At 38.0% G+C, this 24,802-nt stretch overlaps 1 protein-coding gene across 2 annotated transcripts in view; it reads right to left on the bottom strand.

Annotated features, from left to right (window-relative positions):
- Nucleotides 1–3,483: 3,483 nt before the first annotated feature.
- Nucleotides 3,484–24,802, bottom strand: part of PTCHD1 (patched domain containing 1) — a 176,828-nt gene continuing 155,509 nt past the window's right edge. For both annotated transcript variants that reach the window (XM_018554454.1, XM_018554455.1), the window contains one exon: nucleotides 3,484–5,426. In XM_018554454.1, coding sequence (XP_018409956.1) covers nucleotides 3,772–5,426 — 1,655 coding nt within the window. In that variant the 3' untranslated portion in view covers nucleotides 3,484–3,771. The remainder of the gene's footprint in view (nucleotides 5,427–24,802) is intronic.

Raw genomic sequence — 24,802 nt, 5'->3', positions numbered from 1 at the left:
ATATATATATATATATATCAGATTAGGAAAGTGAATGGTATGTTTTAACAATTTTGAGCTTAGTTTCACTTATTTTGCAAAAAAACAATATATTTATGTACATTTATTATGAATGTTTATTATTATGTCTTAGAGTTGCAGACTATCCACCTTGCCAGGACCTGATTCCCCCATGCTGCATATTTAATACCATCTGAAAATAATAATTTATGTGTGATCATATATAGCAAATAGGCAGATTGATACTGCATCTTTCTAGTCCATTTAAATCCCCAATATCCATCTCCAATCTGTAACTGATTTATGAATTTGCTTATTGTCCATAAGGCACTACATTTAAAGGACAACTGTACCTTTGGCACAAGTTGTGCTTTAGAGAACTCTTTCCCCCTCTGATGCAGCCCACCTGGCATAATAAATTTGTTTTAAATCCAGAACTATTCACTGCACGGTGATGCCTGGAGCTGCACAGCCTTGCTTCATTAAATCTTCCTCTCCAGGTCTTCCTTATCCTTGCATGTGTATCGTGGCCCAGTTAGTTCATTTTGTTGGATCTGTAGTGTGCCAGACCTCTGGAGGCAGGCTTGAGTACAGATTGCCGTAGACATACATTGGGCTGTGTGGCATGCATGGCAAAGGTGAAGATAACCCGGCCTGAACAATATCTGAAGCAAGGCTGTGCAGCTCATACCAGGGTTGCACAGTAAAAATCACTTGAAACAGGATGAATGTAAGTATTTTTTAGGTGAGCTGTGCTCTGTTGGTGAGGGCAATGCCTTAAAGGACAACTTTATGAAAGTTAAAGTTGTCCTTTAAGTACATTGAGCAGCCGGGGGATGGGGGGGTGGGACCTGCACGATTTTTGGGAATCTCCTTGACCAACCCCCGTCCCCAAAGCCATGTTACAATTTCTGCTATACTTTCTTATCTACCTCATTATACTGTAGCAAATGAAAGACCTTGGCATTAAGCAGTACCCATTGTTCCTTATCACTTGTCTTCTTCCTCTAGTCCTGAATTCCCAAACAAAAGTCCAAATAGTAGCAGATTCAAACAGAACTAATTGTGAACAAGAACTGTGAAATCTTACACCGATAATTGCAGGTAAGTAATTTTATTCTCAGGTCTGCAATATTGAAACTTTGAAGGCGTAATTTTTCAAGGGTATTTGTGCAAGATCCCTGAGCTTGTCTAACTCTGGACCTTAAAAAAAAGCGTTTGATAAAATGCAACTTAAAGAATCGAATGTATTGGACATGGTATTAAGTATAAAACATAAATGGTAAATCACATATAAGTAAACAAGTAAAATAAATAGTTAAAAAATATATTCAACAAATAATTTATTATGTACTTCTGGATCCAAACGCCTGTGATTAAAATTAAGCAAGTATGCAAAAATCACTATGATGAAGTGTATAATGAACTTGGGGCATTGCTTGTCTCTGGGGGACCAGGCCCTGAATACTACACACTTTGCTTGGGAATATATAGATTTGTAAAAAGAAGAAGCTTACACTTAAAATATTACATACAGACTCAATTTTAGGTATGACGTGGTATGCTATAATGCACAAAGTTATTACTTCCAGGGCTCAAGGTCCATCAACTGGAAGTCATGTGTCATTCTCAAGCCACTGGCCTTCGTTGTCATCTTCTTCATAGTTATCATTCTATGTCCTTATTTCTTCATAGAAAGTATTGAGAATGTATGGAGAAGGAGCCTCCTAAGAAGCCTCTTGAACCCACGTAATGTATTACTGTCTTTAGTCAGACTGCATGTACAATAATGAATATGTCTCTTTTTTCATTTTTATCTGCTACAGCAAGGTTAAAAGTCCTGTACTGGCAGCACTGGGAGAGTCAAACTGCTGCTTCCAAACACAAGCTGCCAATCACACACAGAAGCACAGCTCCTCTGCATATGCCCCTAAACACTGCTCTAACCAACAGTACTGCTCAGGGGGCAGTGTCAATTAGAGCAGTGTTCAGATGGGGAGTGTTGGACTGTGGGACAGCTGGACCGTTGCTTGTGTGGGAGAGCCACTTCCCAACTCTCCTATGCTGGCCGAACAGAGTTTTACTGACTGCATTGCAGTAATAAATTAAGAGGTTTCAACTGGGCTTTAAAATTAAAATGAATAGGGATGACCATGACAGAATTATGCGGCATTACCTATCACTGACAGATCATGAGACTTGAGCTCTAAAAATAAGTATGATTTGGTGAGCCCAAAAGTGTGCAAGAAACAATTATTTTTTTCTTTTGGCATCATTTCTATTTGGTCAGTTTACATAATAAGCATAGTTAATAATCATTGCTTAATTAAGAAACTGTTTCAATTTCTCTGTTAGGTTTTACAGAAAATGGCATAGACCTGCAGGAATGCAGTTTTGATGAAGTGGGTAAAGATTACTGGGGGCTGAGACATAATTTTTCTGCCCTGTGTTATCTCTCATAATGCAGACTAGAATAGGTTAGAGCATAAGATAATTCAGTGTTTAGAGATGTGGGTGCTTTGGCACTAGTCACCAGGCCTTTAAAGTAGCTAGCAATGCCACAGATACATTCCTTTATAAAAGTAAAGAAAAATACATAAAAAAACTCAATTGTTTGACTGCTTTCAATAAATTAGGTTACAAAGATTTTTCATAAACAATCCTAACTTACAAATATGCGTGCTGTACAATATTACTACAATGCAGGTTTTATTTAATAATGTGTTTTAACTGATACTACAATGCTGCATATTTTGTTTCATATAAAAAATATATATATATACCACCTTGAAAAAAAGCAAAATTTGAACACAAGGCCTAAAAAGCATAATATAGTAAAGGGAAAAAGCAAGATAAATCTACAAAAATGCTGTAATGTGTATGAGAACACTGAACTAACAGCTGACCTTTGTAGGCGTTTGGACTCAGCAACAGTAACAGCCTTATGAGCAGCATTAAAATAGCATTTCCTGCTTAAACAATTAATACAAATTACTTTGAAAATGTTGTAGTCTCATTTTGAGTCTATATATTGACTTTACTCCAAAAGAATATAAAACAATAAAACAGAGAGTTGGAAAAATGGGGGTGTTTTACAGGGTGTAAGCAATTGAAACCACTTCTGTGTATATGTGCTTGTATGTTATTATAGAGAGAGAGAGGAGAGAGAGAGAGAGAGAGAGAGAGGAGAGAGAGAGAGAGAGAGAGAGAATAAAAGGCTTGACGTAAAGCAATTAAGTTGTCCATTAAGTAAGATTACCCATTTGATAGAAAATAGCTGAAACAGAACAGATAGCTATAGGTCACCGGTTCCTTTAGAACTTGGAGGAGAACTTGGCCCCAGTACTTGGAGGAGGAGAAAAAAAGAGAGGAGGGCGGGGTGTGAGAGAAAGAGAGAGAAAAGTAGACGAGGGTGAGAGAGGAAGCAACATAGAGTTTGTTTGGGAGTGAAGGGGGACTTGGATGTGAGTGAGAGTGGGCACTGTTTCTTATCTAAACATATGAAAGTTTAAACCAAAACAATAAACTGTCCTAAGATTTATCTAACATTTGGAATATTCTACCACCATATAATCAATGCCTAAACCACTGAGTGTAATTCAGCTCTATGTTTATCTTTTTTTTGTACTGAGGCTAAAGGTACTTTTTTTGGATCATCCATTGAGCGGGTTGTATTGGATACTTGTTTCACAAAGAGGTTCCATCAAAACATTCTCTTAGTAAGACCTAGGGTGAAACTCAATGTAAAAAATGCAAAAAAAAGAAATAAAATCAGACAGTTGTAATTTGGTCAACAACTCTGGTGCTGTCCAAGTCCACCATTTCAACACATTCTATCTCTTCATGGTTTTCCTGGGTTTTCTTTTCTTTCCGCTTCTTCTTTGAGGGTGGAACAAAAGTCAGCATAACTGGTAAGATTGCAAAGCAGTGAAATAATGTGACAAATGCTATCAAAAACAAGCACCTGAACAGTGTACGGGTCAGATTTGAAGGCACAGCTGCGAGAGGGATCAGACCAACAGTGAAACAGAGGTAGCTCTGTAAAATGGCTACCCCATGCAATTCTAATGAATTTTTCACCCACTTAGTCCTAGTAAATTCTTTACCCAAGATAAATGTTGATACTAGTGGTGCACAGTTGTCTATAGTGTAGTTAATCCCATAGATTAGGCAAAGTACCGATATGCAGTCCAACTCAACTTTCCATAATGTCATGAAGCCAATTACTCCAAACTCTACAGAGGCCACGGTTAGGGTTATCCAAACATTGATGATAGAGCTGGCAACAAGAAACGATGAGAAAAACAGCAGGAACAAAGCACTTATGCAGGAGTTTTGTAAAGGAGCTCCAATTGAAGAAGCATATCGGTCCATGTAGACAAAGGATGGATTAAAGACAATGAACTTTACTTTGGACGTAAGAGAAAGTTTCCTTAAAGTTTCAAGGAGATCATAGAGTTCTTCCCTGTTTGTTTCCATTGTCTTTGCAATCAGAAACATCCTAGAGGCCACAACATCTACTTCATTGTTGTATTTCTTGGGTATGATGATGTCTTCAGAAAAATGTGAATACCGTGGGTTTTTCAGAAAAGAGTATCTCAATATGTCAGTGAAGTTCTTTTTGGGTAAACCAGTAGATATATTAAGTTTTCTGAGATAGTTTAAGTAGCTCTCAAACCATGATATTCTTACAAATCCTTTTGTGTATTCTAGAACATCCTCCTGAACACTTGTATTCCAGTACTCAATTGATTCATAGATGTAGAAGCCAATGACCGGGCTGTAGTTACTGAAATACTTTTGCTGGATTGCGGTATATGTTATGGTTCGTGTCTCAGTTGCAACTATGTTACTCAGGTCAGACCCTTCATTGACCTGCAGGTAGCCCATTAAGGCAAAGGAAATATAAACAAGGTAAAAGAGAACTACAAAAGGTTTTACATATGTATTTGTTATCCAGTCACAGTAATATCGTCTAAGGAAGCAAACCAAAAGGTGACTTTCATAAGAGCTTGATTCTTGGGAGTCTGTTGTGTCTTCACTAAATCTTGCAGTCATAAGAAACCTGTACCACAACGATTTCACCTGTAGAATTTCGGGCTTTGGAACCTTCCTGCAAAAAATACTATGCTGGTAATTGTTTTCAATGTACCCAGTAAACACAAGGCTAGAGCCATAGAATGATAGTACGTAGAGGTAGTTGAAGAAGATTGCTATACATGAATTGCGGCAAAATATCCTTGCAGCTTCGATGTTCGTGAAGGGACTGGCCCCAATCCCAAAGGTAACAAGATACATGGCAGTGGTGAGAGAGAAGGAAATCATGGTGTCTGCATACACAACTGCTGTCCTTTCTTTAACATGTTGGTCTTCTCTAGTCTTCCTCCAAGATGAGAGCATTTCAAATGTTCCATATAATCCATGACCTTGAAAGAAGAAAGAACAGCAAAGAGTTATAAGCTATACTCCCAACAAGATATGAATAGTGTAACATCCTAGAATATTTATTGCTTTACATTCCAGCCTGACCTCTAGACAACAAATTTAGCATATCATCCAATTTCCTGTGATTCACTCTGTTATTAATTTAATTGAGAGTCTCCATGACTTCGTAAGAACAAGAATTTTGAATTTTACCCTTACTGTTTTGATTCCAGCTTTTTATTTTATTTTTGTTCTCTGATAGGAGTGATGTTCAAAATTCACCTTTTCAAAGACACTTGTAAAGTAAGTTAACATATTTGACAATGTATGAATGAGTAGACCAAGATCCAAACTGAAACATTTGCTGAATTTCAAGTTCTGCTATAGTAAAATAAAAGGCCTGTGTCAGTCTAACTTAAGGGATACACAGATGCCTCTCTTTGACCAGACATTAAAATAAACTTGTCTTTTCAGTTAGACAACCATACAAATTGATTTTTTTCTGTTAAATATCAATAAAAACTAGGGAAGCTCAGATACTTTTCGAGTACCAGTGCAGATACTTGGCATTTTCATGAGAACTACCAGGGTTGCAGCGGTTGCAGCTGGGACCTGGCTCTGGTGCTCCACCACTGTCCTGAAATCATTAATCTGTATTGTTTTAGAAAAACTGTCACATGACAATAAACAAAAATGTATCAGTACTCGTACTTGTAAGTACTCGGCAAGTACCAGTACTCATACTCGCAAAACTGGTATCTGTGCATCCCATTATTTCTATTTATAAAAACAAAATCGTAGTGTAGTCTTGGAGCTCAAAAGTATCGGTACATGTACTCGTACTTGTACCGAGTACTGTACTTGGTATCTGTGCAACCCTAAAAAACATAAGGAAGATTTTTATATATGTTACATTTTTGTTTATTTGCATCAGTGTTTCCTCTTACTAGTACATTATAGAGCAAAATATGTTTCCTTAATTATACATTCAAAATAAGCAGGGTGCTTTAAAAAAATACAATGTAGACAATATATAATGCATTTAACATGGCCTATTACCTTTATAATTTTGTATATGCTTCAGAAAGAAGTCAATTGCCATCACAAATCAGTTATATATGGTAATGCTCCATGTGGTACAGCTAAACATTTAACTAACACTTAAGTCAGGAGTTCAATCTTAAACAAGCATTCAAGTACCCTAACTATTAGAAAAAATTTAGCTTATTTGTGTATCACTTGGCTGTAGATCCTCAAATCATCTCTGAATTCATGCTGACACTGTCCTTCCTCCAAGCTTGCTTCCGTAATGGACTACAATTTCAATGCAAATTAGTAAACTATGTAAGATTATAGTCCATCCCTGGAGCAAGCTTGGAGTGGTGACTACTTTACAATACACACAGGGACAATGGGGAGCAAAAGTAGCCAAAAAATATACATGTTTGTTAATAGTTAACCACTTGCAAACTGTGGTGTTTACACCCCCTTCCTGTGCAGGACATTTTTCAGTGTTCAGTGCTGCGGTACTTTGGCTGACATTTATTCCGTCATGCAACGCTGTACTGAAATGCATTTTATACTATTTTTTAGGGACAGATTGAGCTTTCTTTTGGTGGTATTTAATCACCACTGGGGGGGTTTATTTTTTACTATACAACGAAAAAAGTGGAGAAAATAAAAAAACAGACCTGTTTTCCTTTATTATGTTAGGAAACATTTATTATTACCCAATTTTTTGGTACAATATAAAAGAAGGGGTCACGTCGGGTAAATAGACACCAAACATGTGAAGCCTTAAAATTCAGCGCGCCTGCGAAATCGCAAAAACTACCATACCCAAAATTGGCCATAGGCGACGCTTTAAAAGATTTTTAAGTTTGATGGCCCTAGAATTATTGCTCTCACTGCGACATTCGTGGAGATATGTAACAAGTGCTGCGTAATTGGCGCAATCGTCGTTTTTGCGTGTAGGCGCATTTTTGAGCATCTATGTGAGGGTGGGGGACTTTAAAAAAAATTGTGGGTTTTTTTGTGTGTGTGTGTAAATTTTATTTATTTTGTGACCATTTATTTTTTACACTTAATATTATTGTGATCACACAGGGGTATAAGAATCCCCCTATGTGATATGAAATTACAGTGACAGGTCCCCTTTATGGAGACATCAGGGGTCCCTAAGACCCCTAATGTCACCTAGGGACCCCCAGAGAAGCTGATGAAGCACAGTTATGCTTCATCAGCTTCTCTCCGGTTTCTGTACCGGAGAGTGACAGAGGAATGTGGAAGTGATGTAGTAAACATCACTTCCTGCATTCAGAGACCGGGGAGGAGAGCGGAGGCAGATCATGTACTGATCTTCCTCCGTTCTCAGTGCACGGAGCCACGTCCCCATCCCGGATCGGACACCCAAGATCGTGGGGACGTCGGCAGCAGGGATGGCGACCTCGAGGAGAGGTAAGGGGGGGGCACACAGAGACATGCAGCATACAAGTGATCGGGCGTCTTTATAGATGCCGGACCTCTTGTATGTAAACAGCCATCGCTGGCGGTTTAAAATTCAGGTGGTTTCCCGCTCGTGCGTGTCGGGGGGTGCATGCGAGCGGGCACGGGTACGGAGGACATCTAAAGACGCCCACCTGCATCCAGAAGACTCCCTTCCGGCTGTTTGTGAACGTTCGGCGGACAGGAGGTGGTTAAGGTACTTAATGCATTTTCAAGATTTAGCTTTAATTAATTTGAAAAGATGGGTTTAGCAAGACTTATCGAAGACAATTCTGAACTTTTAATTGGTGTTATGAGAACACAGCATATTCTTTACCCCAATTTTAAAACAGTTAGAAATGTTATACATTAACATATATTTGTTTTTCAAATATGTGATTTCCCTGCCTTTAGGTTACCTTTTTCCAGGTCACATCAAATTTCTGAATGTGCAATTTTAAAATGTTAAAAAAAAGCAGTGTATTTCACATGTAATTAAACAAATACCGTTAATTGATGCATTTTCAATCATAAAGACTAGAAATTAAATGGAAGCTGAAATAAGCAAATATTTAATCATTTGTTTCACTGGTGATTCACCTAATCTACTCTTGCATTCCGGGTTTAAGACTCATTTAAAAGTCAACCACATTAACATTACAATTCAACAGTGCAGCAGTATCTTTTACAATATTTCATGATTCTGTTAAAGTCAAAGAACAATCTAATTTAAAAGAAAAATAATGATTTTTCTGTAATTTTATTTTAGTCATGCCTAATTTTACACCTGAGTTGTTTGACACCTGTTTTGAAATATACATACACAGATACAGTATATAAATATAAATATATATAGTCATGGCCAAAAACATTGGCACCCCTGCATTTCTGTCAGGTAATGCACCACTTTGCGCAGAAAATTATTGCAATTACAAATGTTTAGGCATTCTCATGTTTATTTCTTTTGTTTGTATTGGTATGACACAAAAAAAGTAGAAAAAAAAGCCAAACCTGACACATTCCACGCAAAACTCCAAAAATGGACTGGACAAAATTATTGGCACCCTCAATTAATATTTGGTAGCACAGCCTTTGGAAAAAATAAATAAAATCAATCGCTTCCTGTAACCATCAATGAGTTTCTTACACATCTCTACAGGAATTGTGGACCACTCTTCTTTCACCAACTGCTCCAGGTCTCTCATATTGGAAGGGTTCCTTTTCCCAACTGCTGTTTTGAGATCACTCCACAGGTGCTCTATGGGATTCAAATCTGGACTCTTTGCTGGCCAGTCCAGTACTCTCCAGCGCTTTGTCTGAAACCATTTCTGGGTGCTTTTTGACGTGTGCTTTGGTTCATTGTCCTGCTGTAAGACCCATGACCTCTGACGGAGACCCAACTTTCTGACACTGGGCCCTACATTGCACCCCAGCATTCTTTGGTAGGCTTCAGATTTTATAATGCCATGCACACAGTCAAGACATCCAGTGCCTGAAGCAGCAAAGCAACCCCAAAACATCAGTGAACCTCCACCACGTTTGACTTTAGGGACTGTATTTTTTTTTTAAAGGCCTCATTTCTTTTTCTGAAAACAGTAGAATGATGGGCTTTACCAAAAAGCTGTAATTTTGTTTCGTCTGTCCACAGCACATTTTCCCCAAAAGGATTTTGGCTTCCTCAGGTAAGTTACGGCAAACTCCAATCTGGCATTTTTATGATTCTGTGTCAGCAGTGGGGTCCTCAAGGGTCTCCTACCATAGCCTCCCTTTTTATTCAGATGGCAACGTATAGTGCAAGCTGACACAGTTGTACCCTGTGCCTGAAGGTCAGCTTGAATTTGTCTGGAAGTTGATCGAGGGTCTTTATCCCCCATTTGAACAATCCTTTATTGCAATCTTTGATCAATTGTTCTCTTTTGTCCATGTCCAGCGAGATTAGCTACCATGGGCTGTAAACGTCTTGACAATGTTGCGCGCAGTGGACACAGGAACATTAAGATCTCTGGAGATGGACTTGTAACCTTGAGATTGTCCATGCTTTTCCCCAAAAACTTGGAATGCAATTGTTTCTTGCAATTTGAAGAAGGTGCCAATAATTTTGTCTAGTCCAGTTTTGGAGTTTTGTGTGGAATGTGTCAGATTTGGCTTTTTTTTTCTCAACTTTTTTTGTGTCATACCAATACAAACAGAAGAAATAAACATGAGAATGCATAAACATTTGTAATTGCAACAATTTTCTGCGCAAAGTGGTACATTATCTGATAGAAATGCAGGGATGCCAATATTTTTGGATATATATATATATATATTTATTTCGACAATAAACAAAGAGAGCATAACATAGGATTCCCAGAGAACAAATCAATAAAAAAGTATATATAACTGCAAAAGAATCAATGGTAATTGATTAATAGATTGAGTCAAATCCTTTACTATACACCGTACAATAAAAAAAATGATCTTGACTGAAACAGTAGATCAATATAACATTAACAAAGTTGCATAAAGACCAAGGCGATTTAATCTTGCAATAATGGCTATCAACTTAATAAATAGCCGCTCAAATTTTTCATACATATATTTTGTGTATTATCATGAATATTGTGTGCATGTTTAGATCTAAAGAGAGCAAGCATCAAGGTCAATCCACTCATCAATATCATTTTTCAACCCTACTTTTATTCAAAAAACAATACAACAGAAAGTTAATTCCCACACAGGGGGTACTGTTTGTCCAGCACAAGTCCAAACTTAAGATATATTTGTCCCACCAGCTCTGTTGAACTTTGGTTAAATTCACAGACCAGAAAAGCCTCTCCACATGCATACACCACACTCAAACAGCCACCTGTTATTAAAGTCACCTGACCTCCAAACCTGCTGAAAACCTGGCCGTAAAATATAGCCAGGGAGCCAACTCTCACTCTATGTGGCCAGAATCCAGAGCCTAAAACACATAAAACCAGATTCTTGCCAAACACCATCAACTTCTGGAGCCTACAAAAACTGCCAAAGCATCAGCATCAGCTATATACCACTTTATTTCAGCTTCCTTTTAAGGGCTTTGGGATGGAAACTCTCTGTTCTTAAATAACTGCTAGCAAATGGGTGCCTGAACATGATGAAATTCAAGTCCCATGTTACAAATTTAGTTTTTTAATATAACAATACTGTGATGATTAGCATTATGTAACAGGAAACAGAGATCACAACATTCAGAATGGAATGGTACAGGGTATGTCATATACAGCACAAAATACAAAATTAGGTAGTTTTTACTATGTAACATACTGCATCTCCTGCAGCATGGGGTAGACTAGAGTAACTCACATATAAAACAGTGTGTGCAGAGGAGACATTTAGAATATGTCATGCACAGCATACTGTATATACTGAGTGAGACAGTACAGAGTCAGAGTAAGTCACACAAAACACAATATATGGGTAGGGAAGTCATATACAGCACAGTTTTCAGAGTCAGATGGTTTGGAGAATTTAATAAACAACACAGCCAGAATGGGCACACTTTTGTTAGTATCTTCATAAAAAGGATCTCTCGGTTTACAGCACACATCACAATAACAAAAGCTGCATTTGGTGGTCAGTTAACAATATTAAAAGGACTTCCATGTGCACTGCTTAATAAAATTTGTCACTGTGAATACCTTTTGCTCGGGCATCAGAGGGATACACACTGTTACAAGTCCCAGATGCCCAACACAAACAAGGAAATGTTCCACTAATAGAGAAATATGAATAAGCCCATCAGACATTAGTCACTGTGTCTTCAGGAGGTACCTCTCTTTGGCAGCTTACTCTATAGGAACACAGCCTAGGAGCAGGAACATGTGAACAAGTAAAGAGAAAGCACCGTAGTCTACTCATAATTGGCAGCTGCTACTGACATGTGCAATTATATTGGATTCTTGACAAAATGAAAGAAGACAGTTCTCTAAGTGAGAAATATATTGTGTAGGATCAAAGGTAACTACACATCAGTGCAGTAGTGACTGACATATTTGATAAGACTCATAGAATCAACAGCCGCTATCAGAGATTGTTGTTTTATGCAGTTGCATTCACTTCTATATCAAATGGCAGCAGACAATGGACATGAGCACTTAATATTTTTCAAAAGAGCTGACGACTGTCATTTTGTGAAAGAAATGACTGAGTATACCTGTGCACATTAATAGTGCCTATTGTATTTGAGACAAATAAAAATAGACATTACTATAACCAATTGGTGGCATGTGCAGTTACATCCATCCATCATGAATGCAAAATGCTAATGCAGGGGTTAAGAAAAGTAACCATTGCCTACCCATGTTTGCTATAAACTTAGAGAATTATTTTGCAGGTTGTAAAATAAGCAACCATCATGTTTTCTGATAACAGTGTTTCCATATTAAAAGGGAAAATATCTAAGTTAACCTTGAGTTATTTTTTTTAAGACTGTGTGAAGAATGAGTCACAATTAGCTCTATACTCCCTCAGGCAAATAATAAAGTGCAGCCATATATTCTGAAATTATGTACTGTGGATGGCAGGAATGTGCAGCAAGCAAGAGACCTAAAGCAAATATACATTTGTAAAACAGCTGTCCCTATCATGTGAGAGGAAGTGGTGGGGCAACCTTCTCCCTCACTTAAAAATGTTCTCCAGCACAATTTTTACTTTTTCAAATATACATTTCGATGAATGCTTTAATAAAAAAGTTTTCTTTTTTAAACTCCCCAGCTCCTTTCTCCTCAATTCATCAATTTTGGGCAGCCGGCTATTATGTGGGCTTCTTTGAAAGGGTGGAGAGATTTAAGAATAAAAAGGGTTTGCCCAGAAATGAGCTTTAAATACTATTTGTTTAGTGGCTTGTTGATATGCAAAATCAGTTCCAGAACTTTAATTGGTTGACTGCTGGAATTTATGGAGTAGAATGGTGTAGACATCGAACTGAAATCATTGATCAGAGGGAAGAAATCCTCAAAAACACTGCATCTGTGTACCTGTATCTTAATTACTATCTATACAATAGTACAGGTAAAAAGATGTTTGGAAATATTCCTTTAACAAGTTATATTGCACTTATTTTTCAGTTTATTTGGTATTACAACCCACACGTCCTTCACGCCACCTTTAAAATATGTAGTAAGAGTCTTGCCTTATTTATTTGGATTTAAATACGTGACTCAAATTGAAGTCCGTGACTTTGTATATTTACTTTATGTATTTGTTTTTAAAAACGTGACTCACATTCAAGTCCGTGACTTTGTGTTCCTTTTATCTCTGTTACAGATATTTGCAGCTCTGATTTAAAAAAACAAAAAAACAAAACTGTAACTCTTCTTCGATCTCTGAAAGACACCAACCTGGTACATACCAGGCATAGAGCCAGTATCTGAGGAGCAAGAAGGCCATGTGTTCCCGCTATGTTAATACTAGGCTAGTGCCCCCCTCTGTCTCTAAAGTATAGCCTTGCATTCACAGACATTTGAGTCTTCTTCACTACTGGAAAGATGGACATTTGTGAGAGGCCTTATATGTAAAAAAAACATATGATATGAGTATGCCAGTTATCTTATAATAGACAGAAATGGAGCGACTCAACTCTCACACCTCTGTGCCTGGTAAGGTATGCGCCTAAGCCTTAAATCCAAACGTCCATAGAAAACCGGCAGATGAAACAGGATCAGTTCAATAATATCAATTTATTTTAAAGGAGGCATATAAACAGTCAATAACAAACCAGTGGCACGTTTTGGCCCCACAGCTTAGTTATAGCATATTGATATTATTGGACTGATCCTGTTTCGAGTGTCAGCTGCCCGTTATCTTATTGCGTGCAGTTTTTTAAATTAAATTAATATCACTAAAAGTCATGCTTAAAAATATAGGCTGCGCTCAAATTCCACACATGTAAGGGACCTCTTCTCAGCTACCATTGAAGCTGAACTCCAGGAAGTCAGCTAAATACACAGATGAAATACACACATGGGAACTGTTGTATTTGCCAAAGGATTTATCTTTTGTCCATTCCAGTCCTAGCTACACAACTTTACCTCAGAGCATAGCCCTGTCTTTCCGAGTTAGGGAGCCTGATCTTTCTCTGCTGCAGCTTCACTTTCCCTTACAGGTTTACTCCTCATCCTTGCCCTGTGACAGAACCCAAAAAAACAGAAAAACACACATATGTGCTCATCTTTCTGTAATTCTGCTTTCTCCAACTATAAGCATGTTTTTTGCACTCCTGATTGGCTTTGTGTGCTGCTTCTTCCTCCCCTCACTGAACTCTGCTGTACCTACTGAACAATAAACTGCAAGAGGCTATTACCATGTCAAATACAGGCTAATACACTGTTCACATTTCCGAATGCGCATTATGCCCTATGCACATTACGTCCAGCGTGACTTCATCAGGGGTCCGCTGATCAGGGCCCCCGTTCCCTGGTTAAGAAGGGAATTGCCTGATTTGACCTTTTGTTGGGGTCTATCAATAAGGTGAGCACAGCTATATCTGGTGTGATGCACCTGGTGCATTTGGTGAGGGAACAATAAATATTTATCACTATTGCTATATATGGACATTTTCAGAGTTATGAACATTTAAAGACTTTACACCCGATTGATTTTTATTCACTGACATTCGTTTGAGTCACTGATTTTTTTGTATTGCTCTTTGTTGTAGCTCGGCACATTCAGTTATTCATTTTTCACGTATATACACTCACAGTGGGTGTACATTCTAGTGCCTTGTAGCTGTTAGCTTGCTTTTTGGCGCAGTTGATTTTTATATATCAGTAATATGGATTTTATATCATCCTGGAGTTTAGCTTTAAAATGTATGATTAGCAAAAACATTTTTTCTTAGTTTTGGATAGAGTAGGAAAGGATTAGAAATCCCTGTTGAGTTTTTATTATTGCTGTCTATGGGGTTGATTTACTAACCTTATAAACACGCCACGAACATGTATACACCTCTGTAGTGTGTTCCCTCCCAGCATGATCTATTGGTGGAATCTAGACACCTTTGTGGTGTGTACACACCCAGCAGATGTGTTGTGCAAAGCCCTGCATGAATTGCAAGTTGATGTTGTGTAAATTAGCTCTACATTGTGTTGCTTGCGTTGATGAATGCAGGAATGTAAATGCATGAGCTAACCATTTTTGTCTAAACTGTGAAGCAGCATTATATATGCATAATGTGCATGATTTTCCCATATATGGCATTAGTGGAAATATGCTTTTAGAGACTTTTTGGTTGATAAATACGTTTTGCTGTGTAAAAATCACACGCACCTAGTGCGTGCCTGTGTTTAGGTTAGTAAATCACCCCCTTTGTCTCTGTTGGATAAATTCACTCTCCCTATTTGTCCTAATGACCATTGTCGCTCAGACAGAAAATGATGGTAAATTAAATATTTTATTGTTGTCTCCAAAACAAGAGGTACATTTTACAATAAAAGGCATTTTTTTTCTAGTGACAAAAAAAAAGAATTGCTCTTAGTTTGTAGAAACTTCATCTTATTTCCTGTTGCATCCATGGGATGGGAAGTGAAGGGCAATCTCCATAATTAGACACAGACAGCAAGAAATAATCCGGTGTTTTAACCCTTACTCTTTTCAAAACTAGTAAAAAAAAGTTTTGGCTATACGTACACTTAAAAAAATCATTGACTCTACTAATGTATTCTCATTGAAGCTCATCTTCTAATAAAGCTACTGTATTACTTAGCTGTGTTTAATTAGATATACTATTATACAGGATTTATATTGCGCCAACAGTTTGCGCAGCGCCTTACAATATAAGGAAAACAATACAATTCAAAACAAGATGGTAAGGAGGGCCCTGGCCGTGAGGGCTTACAATATAAAAAAAAAAATATCTAAATGCATGGTCTTAAGTGTCAAGCAAGACTCAAGTGAACAAGCAGTATTATTTTACATTTGATGATTTTACACCTTTAGAATTCTCAAACAAGTAAGGTGGGAAGGAATTGAGTAAATTGCAGATTTCAGAGAAGGTAACATTAAAGACGATCTGTCCATGCACTTTTAAACCTGTTTGAACAATGGGTCTGTGACTGGCAACACCTCTATTTTTACCTTTTCTTTAGTGTCTGCATTGGAAAAGTATACGGGCATGTATGACAGATTACATACATGTGTCTGCTACATCACCACCACTACTACAGACTGGAGTAACAATCATAGCCCATGCTGGTAAAAGCTAAGTTGTAATACCTACTTTACTCATTGCTGGCTCCAAAAACAGTCCACCGCCCAACCTTCACCTTAACATAGTTGAAACAGCAGACTATGGCTAAAAGGTTAGCATTCTTGCTTCTTGCCTTGCTGCACTGGGACCCTATAATCAATGCTCATCAAGGATATTTCCTTTACAGAATTGAAAAATCCATCCCACGCTTGCATGGTTATACCCTCCATATCCTAGTTTCTTCCCCCAATCCAGAAATATATTGGCTAGTTTAACCGAACCCTGAACAAATTAATTCTAAAATTAAAGCTAAAATGTAGTGTACACATTTAATACATTCCCTTGTTCTCCTTCACTGGGTCTGTCTGCTGGTCTTTGCTCTGAGTTTGGTGGGAGGGGCTGACAGGCTCCTGTAAACATCATATACATTATACATTATATAAAGGATTGCATGCCCGAGATCCCTTTAGACGTGCCTGCTTCTCCCTGCTGAACGTTGGAGACTTTAGCTGTGCAGTCTGCCGATTGGGTGATCAGCATGTCCAAAGGGATCCCAGGGGATGTGTTCTTTGATAAAATGCTATTAGCTGCAAGAGGAGGTCCAATGATAGCATGGATTAGGAGGGGGGGAGTGAGTTATGAATGATGGATGTTGTTCAGACAGAAAAGTAGGATGGGGTTGGGATAGCTGCTGCAGCTTAAAAGCATTATGTTTTGGAGATGCAAGTTTGTAGGGAATTGAGAGCAATCAGTTTCAAACAAAGAGGGGACTTGCTACAAATGTGGGAAAAGAGTACAGCTTTAAGTCTGTCCTTATTTAAATGGCACCTATATGTCAGTAACTGAGGCAGCACCAAACATTCACAAATGTTGCTAATGTTTTCATAGCATTTATTTATTTACTAACTTTGCTTCTATACTACTACTGCTGTAATATTCACTCATATACAAGTGACAGTGGGGGGTGAGACTGCATGGTGCCCCACGCACATAAGTGGTGTAGTGTAACAGGATCTACATGCCAATGCCGGGGGTACAGGATTGTGACTGACTAGACAAATTTCTTATCTCCCCACATGTAAGGGGTGGGTTACATGCGGCGAGCAAGTGGAGGCACTTTGAGCTAAGTCATAGGGGGCAGGGAGGGAGGGCTGTGACAGCCAGGATACAATTTAAAATTTGGTGTAGGGAAAATCTCACTATGCTTAATCCATGTACATAATTACAAAATAAAATAATGATTCGTCCACATTTTACTGCCGTTTAGTGCAGGCAGTGTGTTTATTGTACTGGTTGTAACAATTACATGCAGAATAATGTTCCAGAGTATGAAAAATGGTGAACCAAAAAGTAAGTAACACCCTACATGAACAGAAAATATGTAGAAGGTTGCCCACTTCACCACACTGACGCCAACAAGTATCTGAGACTCCAGATGAGAATTTAGACAGTCTATAGGGTGTCAGATACCAACATAGCAGTATTTTATGGGATAGTTCCCAGAGGTTGACACTGCTGGTGTAATAGGTCAGGCTTTGGATAGCTTTGGTCCATTGTGTGGGAGAATATTGTTTCTGTAAATCTTGTTCCCATTTAAAAAAAAGGGGGAGAGGAGGTGAAATTAAGCTTATTCTGGAGAGCATTATATATCAGGGAGATGCCTTTCCTAGGTGGATAATGACAATTGTAAAAGGTCCAAACAGTAGAGGGAATCATTAATTGTACAGCACCCCCACTAAGTAGGAGATGTCTGTATCTCTGAGCTAGGGTGAACCCTGATATGTTAGTGTTGGTCCTAACAGATTCTGCAAAGGGTTCCATAAGAAGGTTAAATATTAGGGGGGATAATGAGCACCCTTGTCTGGTACCGTTCATAATAGGGAACGGTTTTGAGAGCACATTAGAAACATACTTGGGCTAAGGGAGAGGAGTATAGGGCCAGAACACACAGGACCCACAAAACCAAACTTCGAAAGGACCTGTGACAAGTAAGTCCAGTGTATGCGGCTTAAAGGCCGATTGCCACTCAGACGAGGTTTTCTTCAAAGGACGAGCAGAAGAAGCAGGTGGATCATCTGCGAGATCGATATTCCAGAGGCGCAGAAGGGAAGCTCCATCTTCCACAGAGGTGATCACATGGGATATGCCTTTGTGATTAATGATAACTTTGGTGGGATTTCCCCAACGATAAGAGATGTGATGATTCCGAAGGGCTCTGGTGATGGGTCCCAGTTGTCGGCAAAGGCTGAGGTTATGCTGAGACAGGTCAGGGAAAATACTTTAGGGGAGAGAAATGTTCAGGTAGGTGATCCAGATTGCGCATTGCAGCTAGGAGACGTTCCTTGACATGAAAGAAGTGGATACACAATATCACATCCCTCGGGACGTGATATTGGAAAGTATATTGATACGATCAATAATAGTATCCGTAGGATATTCATCTGGAAGGATAGCTTTGAACAATTTCTGAACATAAGGTAATAGATCATATTGTGCGACCGATTCAGGAATCCCCCTAATTTTCACATTGTTACGGCGCAATCAATCTTCTAGATGCTCCACTTTAGATTTGAGCCAGGGGACCTCGTCAAACATATTATCGCGTGAATCGATAAGCTGATTGATAGTGGAGTCAAATTCTCCCATTTTGTTTTCCGCATGATCCACTCTAGATCCGACTTCATCTACATCCTTTTTGAGCTGATGGACCAAGGACACCATATCAGTGTGTATAGCAAATCTCAGGGATATCAGCATATCATTTTAAATAGTATCAAGAATGGGCTGAGTAGTTGTGGGAAATTCACTAATGGAATTCAGCTCTCTGGTGCTATCAAGGGAGGGGTGCGTTGAGCTTACCTCCCTGGAGTCACCATCGACTGCTGACAGGGGAGTTCTGGACTTAGACGGGCTGCCTGAGTGAGAGGATGCCGAAGATTCAGTTCCCGGCGGCGCTGTAGAGGCATCCTTGCCTCTAGTGTGGAAGGCTGCAGGGGGCATCTTTGGTGCGGTGCAAGGTTGCGCCGGAGAAAACCGATGTGAGTTTCACGGGTCTCTGACCCTCCCTCCTCTTCCGTGACATGCTGGCCAGCTCCACTGAGCAGTACAGGTGGGTCCAGTGGCAGATCGGGTGTCTGGAGATGCTGTCGGAGCTCTGGGACCGATGTTAGGATGGAGCTGCTGTATCACACGTTCATACTTGCTCGCGCGGTACCCACGCCCCACCAATATTAAAGTTTTGGCTTTTAAACAGAAACTGCAGCAACAAGTAGAAATTAATAGAAATATAGTTAAGAAAACTCTTGTAATGGATAACTGACACCTACATCTAACAATGAAAGTAAGACAAAAATAAATCAAGTCCAACTTTATTCAAAGCTTAAATTAGTTTTGCATAGAGTAAGAGCATCATACACTCTAGGGGGAGTATGTTTGGGGGAGTCAATGGTGGAGAAAGATCTGGGTGTTCTGGTAGATCATAGACTCAATAATAGCATGCAATGTCAAGCTGCAGTTTCTAAAGCAAGCAAAATACTTTCTTGTATTAAAAAGGGTATAGACTCCAGAGATAGAGACATAATCCTGCCCCTGTACAAAGCATTAGTAAGACCTAATCTGGAATATGCAGTTCAGTTTTGGGGACTAGTTCACAGAAAGGATGATGTGGAACTGGAGAAAGCGCAGCGAAGAGTGACTAAACTCATAAGAGGCATGGAGGAGCTCAGCTATGAGGAAAGATTAACTGACCCGAATTGTTTCTCCCTTAGTTAAGGGCAGTCACTATTGTATGACCACATACAGCTATAAATTTCTGACCATCCTCCACAATACAGGAACAAAAAAAGGTTGACTGGATTTGAGCTTTTAATAATTTTAGTCTCATTCTGTTATAATATTTTGGCCATTCTTCATGCCTCTGAAAAATCATAATGCCCCCACCCCATTATTGGCAAAATTAGCTTCAAGTTTCAGATCAAATTCTGACTGAAATTTACTTTGCTTGCCTTGGCAATCAGTGCAGGCATTGTAAACGCTCATTCATACCATGTTCTTGTCCGTATCATCAGTCTAAATGTATTCTGGGAAAACAATCTCCATATTTTACCTGACTTCTACACTTGGAAATGATTGTCAATTTAAGAACGTCTGTAACATATGATGACTTGTTTTATCTGGTTTAGTACAGTGATTTGACCTTGCAGAAAAGAACACACATTTAGTATTCATTCCGTTCTTTTCCTTTTGCAGACATTACTGAATTGTCAGCAATTATGAAATATGGTCAATTATGTAGAATACAGTGTTCAAGGGTAACATCTGTAATAGGCTGTGCATCTTAGCAAGTATTTGGGGCAGTATGAGTTGCTTATCCTTGACATGACTGGCAACATTAAGAGCTAGAACAACAAGTGAGATTTAACACCATCTTGGATTAATGTCCATCCACCCTAGAGGTGGGCCAGAATCACTTATTTACTGGAGGTGTGAGTATGACAGATATAAAATTATATTGTGCCAAAACTCCTAAGAATATGTCTGGAAAAACACAAGACACACTAAGAAAATGAATAACAGCAGAACAATAAAATAGGGCAGTTATGGAAAAAAGTGATTTTAGTCCAAAGAAGCTGAAATCAAACATATTAAGTGAAAACATAATGTTGCTGTTAAAAAATGCTGCCTGTTCAGATGAAACATATTATTGTTTCCTTCATAGTTCACTTACAGTGGCAGAATGTAATAATAATCACTTAACTATTGTCCATCCATATTGAATGTTACAATTATTATATTCACATGGAAATTAATTTGCATATTAGCAGCACATTTTTAGGAACAGAATTGTAAAAAAATCTAATCTGTTTAAGGTGTAACGCCATTTAAAAAAAAAAAACTCAACTCTGGGTGATCAATGTGAGCATTGTTCATTACTATGATTTTAAAAAAAATTACCTACTTTTTTTTGTTCTGAAGAAAAGGCTGTTTGTTTCACCATATACTTTCCAGACTGAATCCTGAATGGGAGGGTCTGGTTCATTATACCCATCTGGTGCACTTTCATTGTTCTATTGAGGAATGCTGTTGTGCCTGCATCCTTTAGATGTAGTTAACCCTTTTCTATTAAAGGGGATGCCTAAAATGTTACTTGTATCTTAATTCAGACTTCTGAGAAAATCTGTGAACCAATCACACTATCAGGAACCTCTTCCAGGCTGCCATATTGCATTGAATTCTTTGAACAGTTTTAGAAAACTACAGTGGCTTCAGATTGAAATGGTAAGGTAATTTTTAATAACGTAACTTACAAAAACGCATGTATAGCAATGTTCTAAGCTACATTATTTTTGACAAATGTGGAGTCGTCCTTGAAAAAACAACAACTATATACACTTAGAAAAATATTGAAAGGTTACTGACAAAATAGAATGTTCTGTGCTTTTACTGTGTGTAAATATTTGTAGTTTGCATTTTTCAATTACTACACAAAGTGATGGTAACAACAAATAAATAAATATTGTTTTCCCAATATAACGAAAATGGATTACTAATGCAATGTAGTGAATGCATCATGGCAATGAACACATGACTGTGATGACACAGTAATTTGTTCTGGTTACTGTCACCATTCCAACCATCCTACAATGTTTTCATGTCCAGGACCACCTAATAACAGTAAAACAAAACTGAATGGACCTACAGAAATTAATTTAAAAAATCCAGAAATTGAGCAACAAGAGCACCAATTATACTGCACTGATGTGTTTTTATAGTTAACAATCCTGACTTATATGTTGATTATGATATACATTAGAGCCCTGTCAGTATGCATTTATTGCCTTTTATATGTTTCTTGTTTATGTATTATATTTTTAATATCACATAATTATAATGGTAAGAAAAGATTTTGAACAGAAGCTGACTATATTATATAGTTATATATTTCCTAATTATAAGTGTGTAGGGAGGTTAGACCATTCTACTTTTTACCTATTATTGAAATAAATAAGAATGTAACCATAATTCATTATTAATTACACTCTAAATAGATATATTCATATACCAGCAGGGAAACTATCACTATTACATTCATAATGCAGTTAATAAAAACAGGTTGACCTTTACTTGTATCTCTTCACCTGCAAAGTCTATAAAGCAGGAGCTTAATCATTTCAGCTATTACTAAGTTATATAGTACTTTTAATGTCTCAAGGAAGAAGGTATTAACAGTATATGTTGCAAAATATATTTCCAATGTAACACCTCTAGTGTCAGGCAGGAAGTGTATTAGAAATGTCATGTCTTATTCTAAAGGCTTACTACTATTCAAGGATACTGAGTGTCACATCACCAATCTCAATTCTAGTGCATCCCAGTAAGGATAAACATTATGAACACTGGGAGAAAAGCACAAAGATGAAGAGACAAAATGAGGTTCCCAATTTGCAAGTTAGAAATATAAAAAATATATTTCATATATTTATACAAGCAAGTATGAACTATTGCATATTGTGTATTCTTGTTTTGTAGCCAGCAGGTGGAGCAAACAATTCATTTTTACATGTTTTCCTGTTCCTCCTTAACTTCTGTTGAATAAAGCTGTTGTTTATAGAGCTTGAAAGCTCAAGGTGAAATTTATACACAGACAAGTGAATGAATCAAAGCAGTGACCCATTCCCATCTCACTACCTCCCACCATACCAAGTAAAAACACAGATATGAAATATATGCCTAATGAGAAATAAATAGCCCTTTTATGCATGGAACATTTTAGCTAATTATTGCCCCTTGTTAGAATATCCCTATGCATGTGTATGACTACTTGGTTTAAAAATATTTTTTTGTATGTAGCATTTTAATTGCTAACATATCATGTCAATATTATTTCTTTCCTCCATGGTGCTATGGCCCAAGGTGGTGCTTGGCCTTCTTCTTCAGCCATTCTGGATGTGAGTGACTGCTTTTCATATTTTACATCCTATCCTATCCACCTCTTAAATCCCTACTTCTCATCACAGTTAATGTTGTTTTCTTTTGAGCATCTTCATCCAAGGTCAGTAAAACCACCAACACCAGTTAACATTTTTGTTTTGGAAAGAAAATTTAAGAGCTAAAAGCTCTTTCAGATTTTTATTTGCAGTCCCATTTCCCCATTAGGAAAATTGATCCCCACTTCCTAATTGGGACAGGAAGTGATGGGAAATCAATCAAGTGTCGACACACTGCAACAAAACCTTTTTTTCAGTAAAATTGGTTAGGTCTATAACCTTTCTGAGGTTATAATTACTGTCTTTGTCTTTCTGTGACCTTTATTTCTTGTCCTGCCATTGTAGGAACATGACGTGAGGTGAAATATTCTCAATAAGACATGTAGTCATAAATTGCCCACTTAGGCCTGCTAAACCAGTGGAATTTCACATGACCAATTTACAGGTAAATCTCTGGAACTGTGCTATAATGTTTTTGAAGGATATTTCTCTCTATTTTATATCACATTAAAAGGGACACTAAATTATGGAGCTCAATCTTAAAAATGCATTTAAGTGCCTTAACTATTTACAAAAATGTAGCTTATTTGTGTTTCACTCGGCTGTAGATCCTCAAATCATCTCCGAATTGGTGCTGGCACTGTTCTTCCTTCTGGAGGTGGCTACTTTTGCCCCCATGTTCCCCTGTGTGTGTTGTAAAATAGCCACTGCTCCAAGCTTGCTCCTGTGATAGACTATAGTTTCAATACAATGTGAGATCGTGGTCCATCACCTGAGCAAGCTTGGGATGGTGGCTACTTCATAACACACACAGGGACTATGGGGAACAAAAGTAGCCACCCTCCAGAAGGAAGGACAGTGTCAGCATGAATTCAAAGATGATTTGAGGATCTGCAGCTGGGTCATACACAAATAAGATACATTTATGTTGATAGTTAAGGTACTTGAATGCCTTTTTAAAGATTTTCTTCTTGAGTTTAATGTCACTTTAGTATAATAAATGTCAGGTTTTCAGTAGGAAATAGGTTACACCAAAGCAGTGTTTGTGGACTCTATTTACACAGAGTAACAATGAGTCATGAGAATAATAAATGTAGATGTTTCAGAAAAGGAAGTGTATCTTCAGGCAATGGAAAAAGATGCTCCATTTTTATTCTTATTATCAGTTATTTCACAACCATTGCTAATGCTAATATCTGTTTCTACAGCCTCGGGAAGCATTTCATGGCATATTACAGCTTCTGCATCATAAAGGCTATTATGTTGTTGTTAATATTTATTTATTACAAATGATGCCTCGAAGTCAAATATATTTACATTTATATGAGCAATTTTCAATATTTGTGCCATTGCCAATTTTCTTTAAAGTACTATTAAAAAGTTTTTATTAAGTATTTATATTTGTGTAATATCTGGTAACACAATGATCAGAGACTGATTCTATTTAAAATTGTTAAATAAATATCCATTTTAGTTTATTTTGCAGACTTAATATTCTATGGGGTCTATTCACGAAGCTGCCGAAGGATCTGGCCGTAGCTTCGGCCGATCCTTCGGCCAGCTTCAGCCCCAGGACCCCTTCGGTTCAGTAGAACCGAAGGGGTGCTCTACGGGCTATTCACAATAGCCCGTACAGCTCCCGATCATGGCCGAGCGGCTCAGCCGAGCCGAACGCATATGCATCGGCTCGGCTGAG

The sequence above is a fragment of the Nanorana parkeri genome, unplaced genomic scaffold (genome assembly GCF_000935625.1).
Source record: "Nanorana parkeri isolate BGI_ZX_2015 unplaced genomic scaffold, ASM93562v1 scaffold159, whole genome shotgun sequence".
Taxonomy (NCBI): Eukaryota; Metazoa; Chordata; class Amphibia; order Anura; family Dicroglossidae; genus Nanorana; species Nanorana parkeri.
The sequence above is the reverse complement of the archived record's forward strand: the minus strand, read 5'-3'. Positions and strand labels throughout refer to the sequence as shown.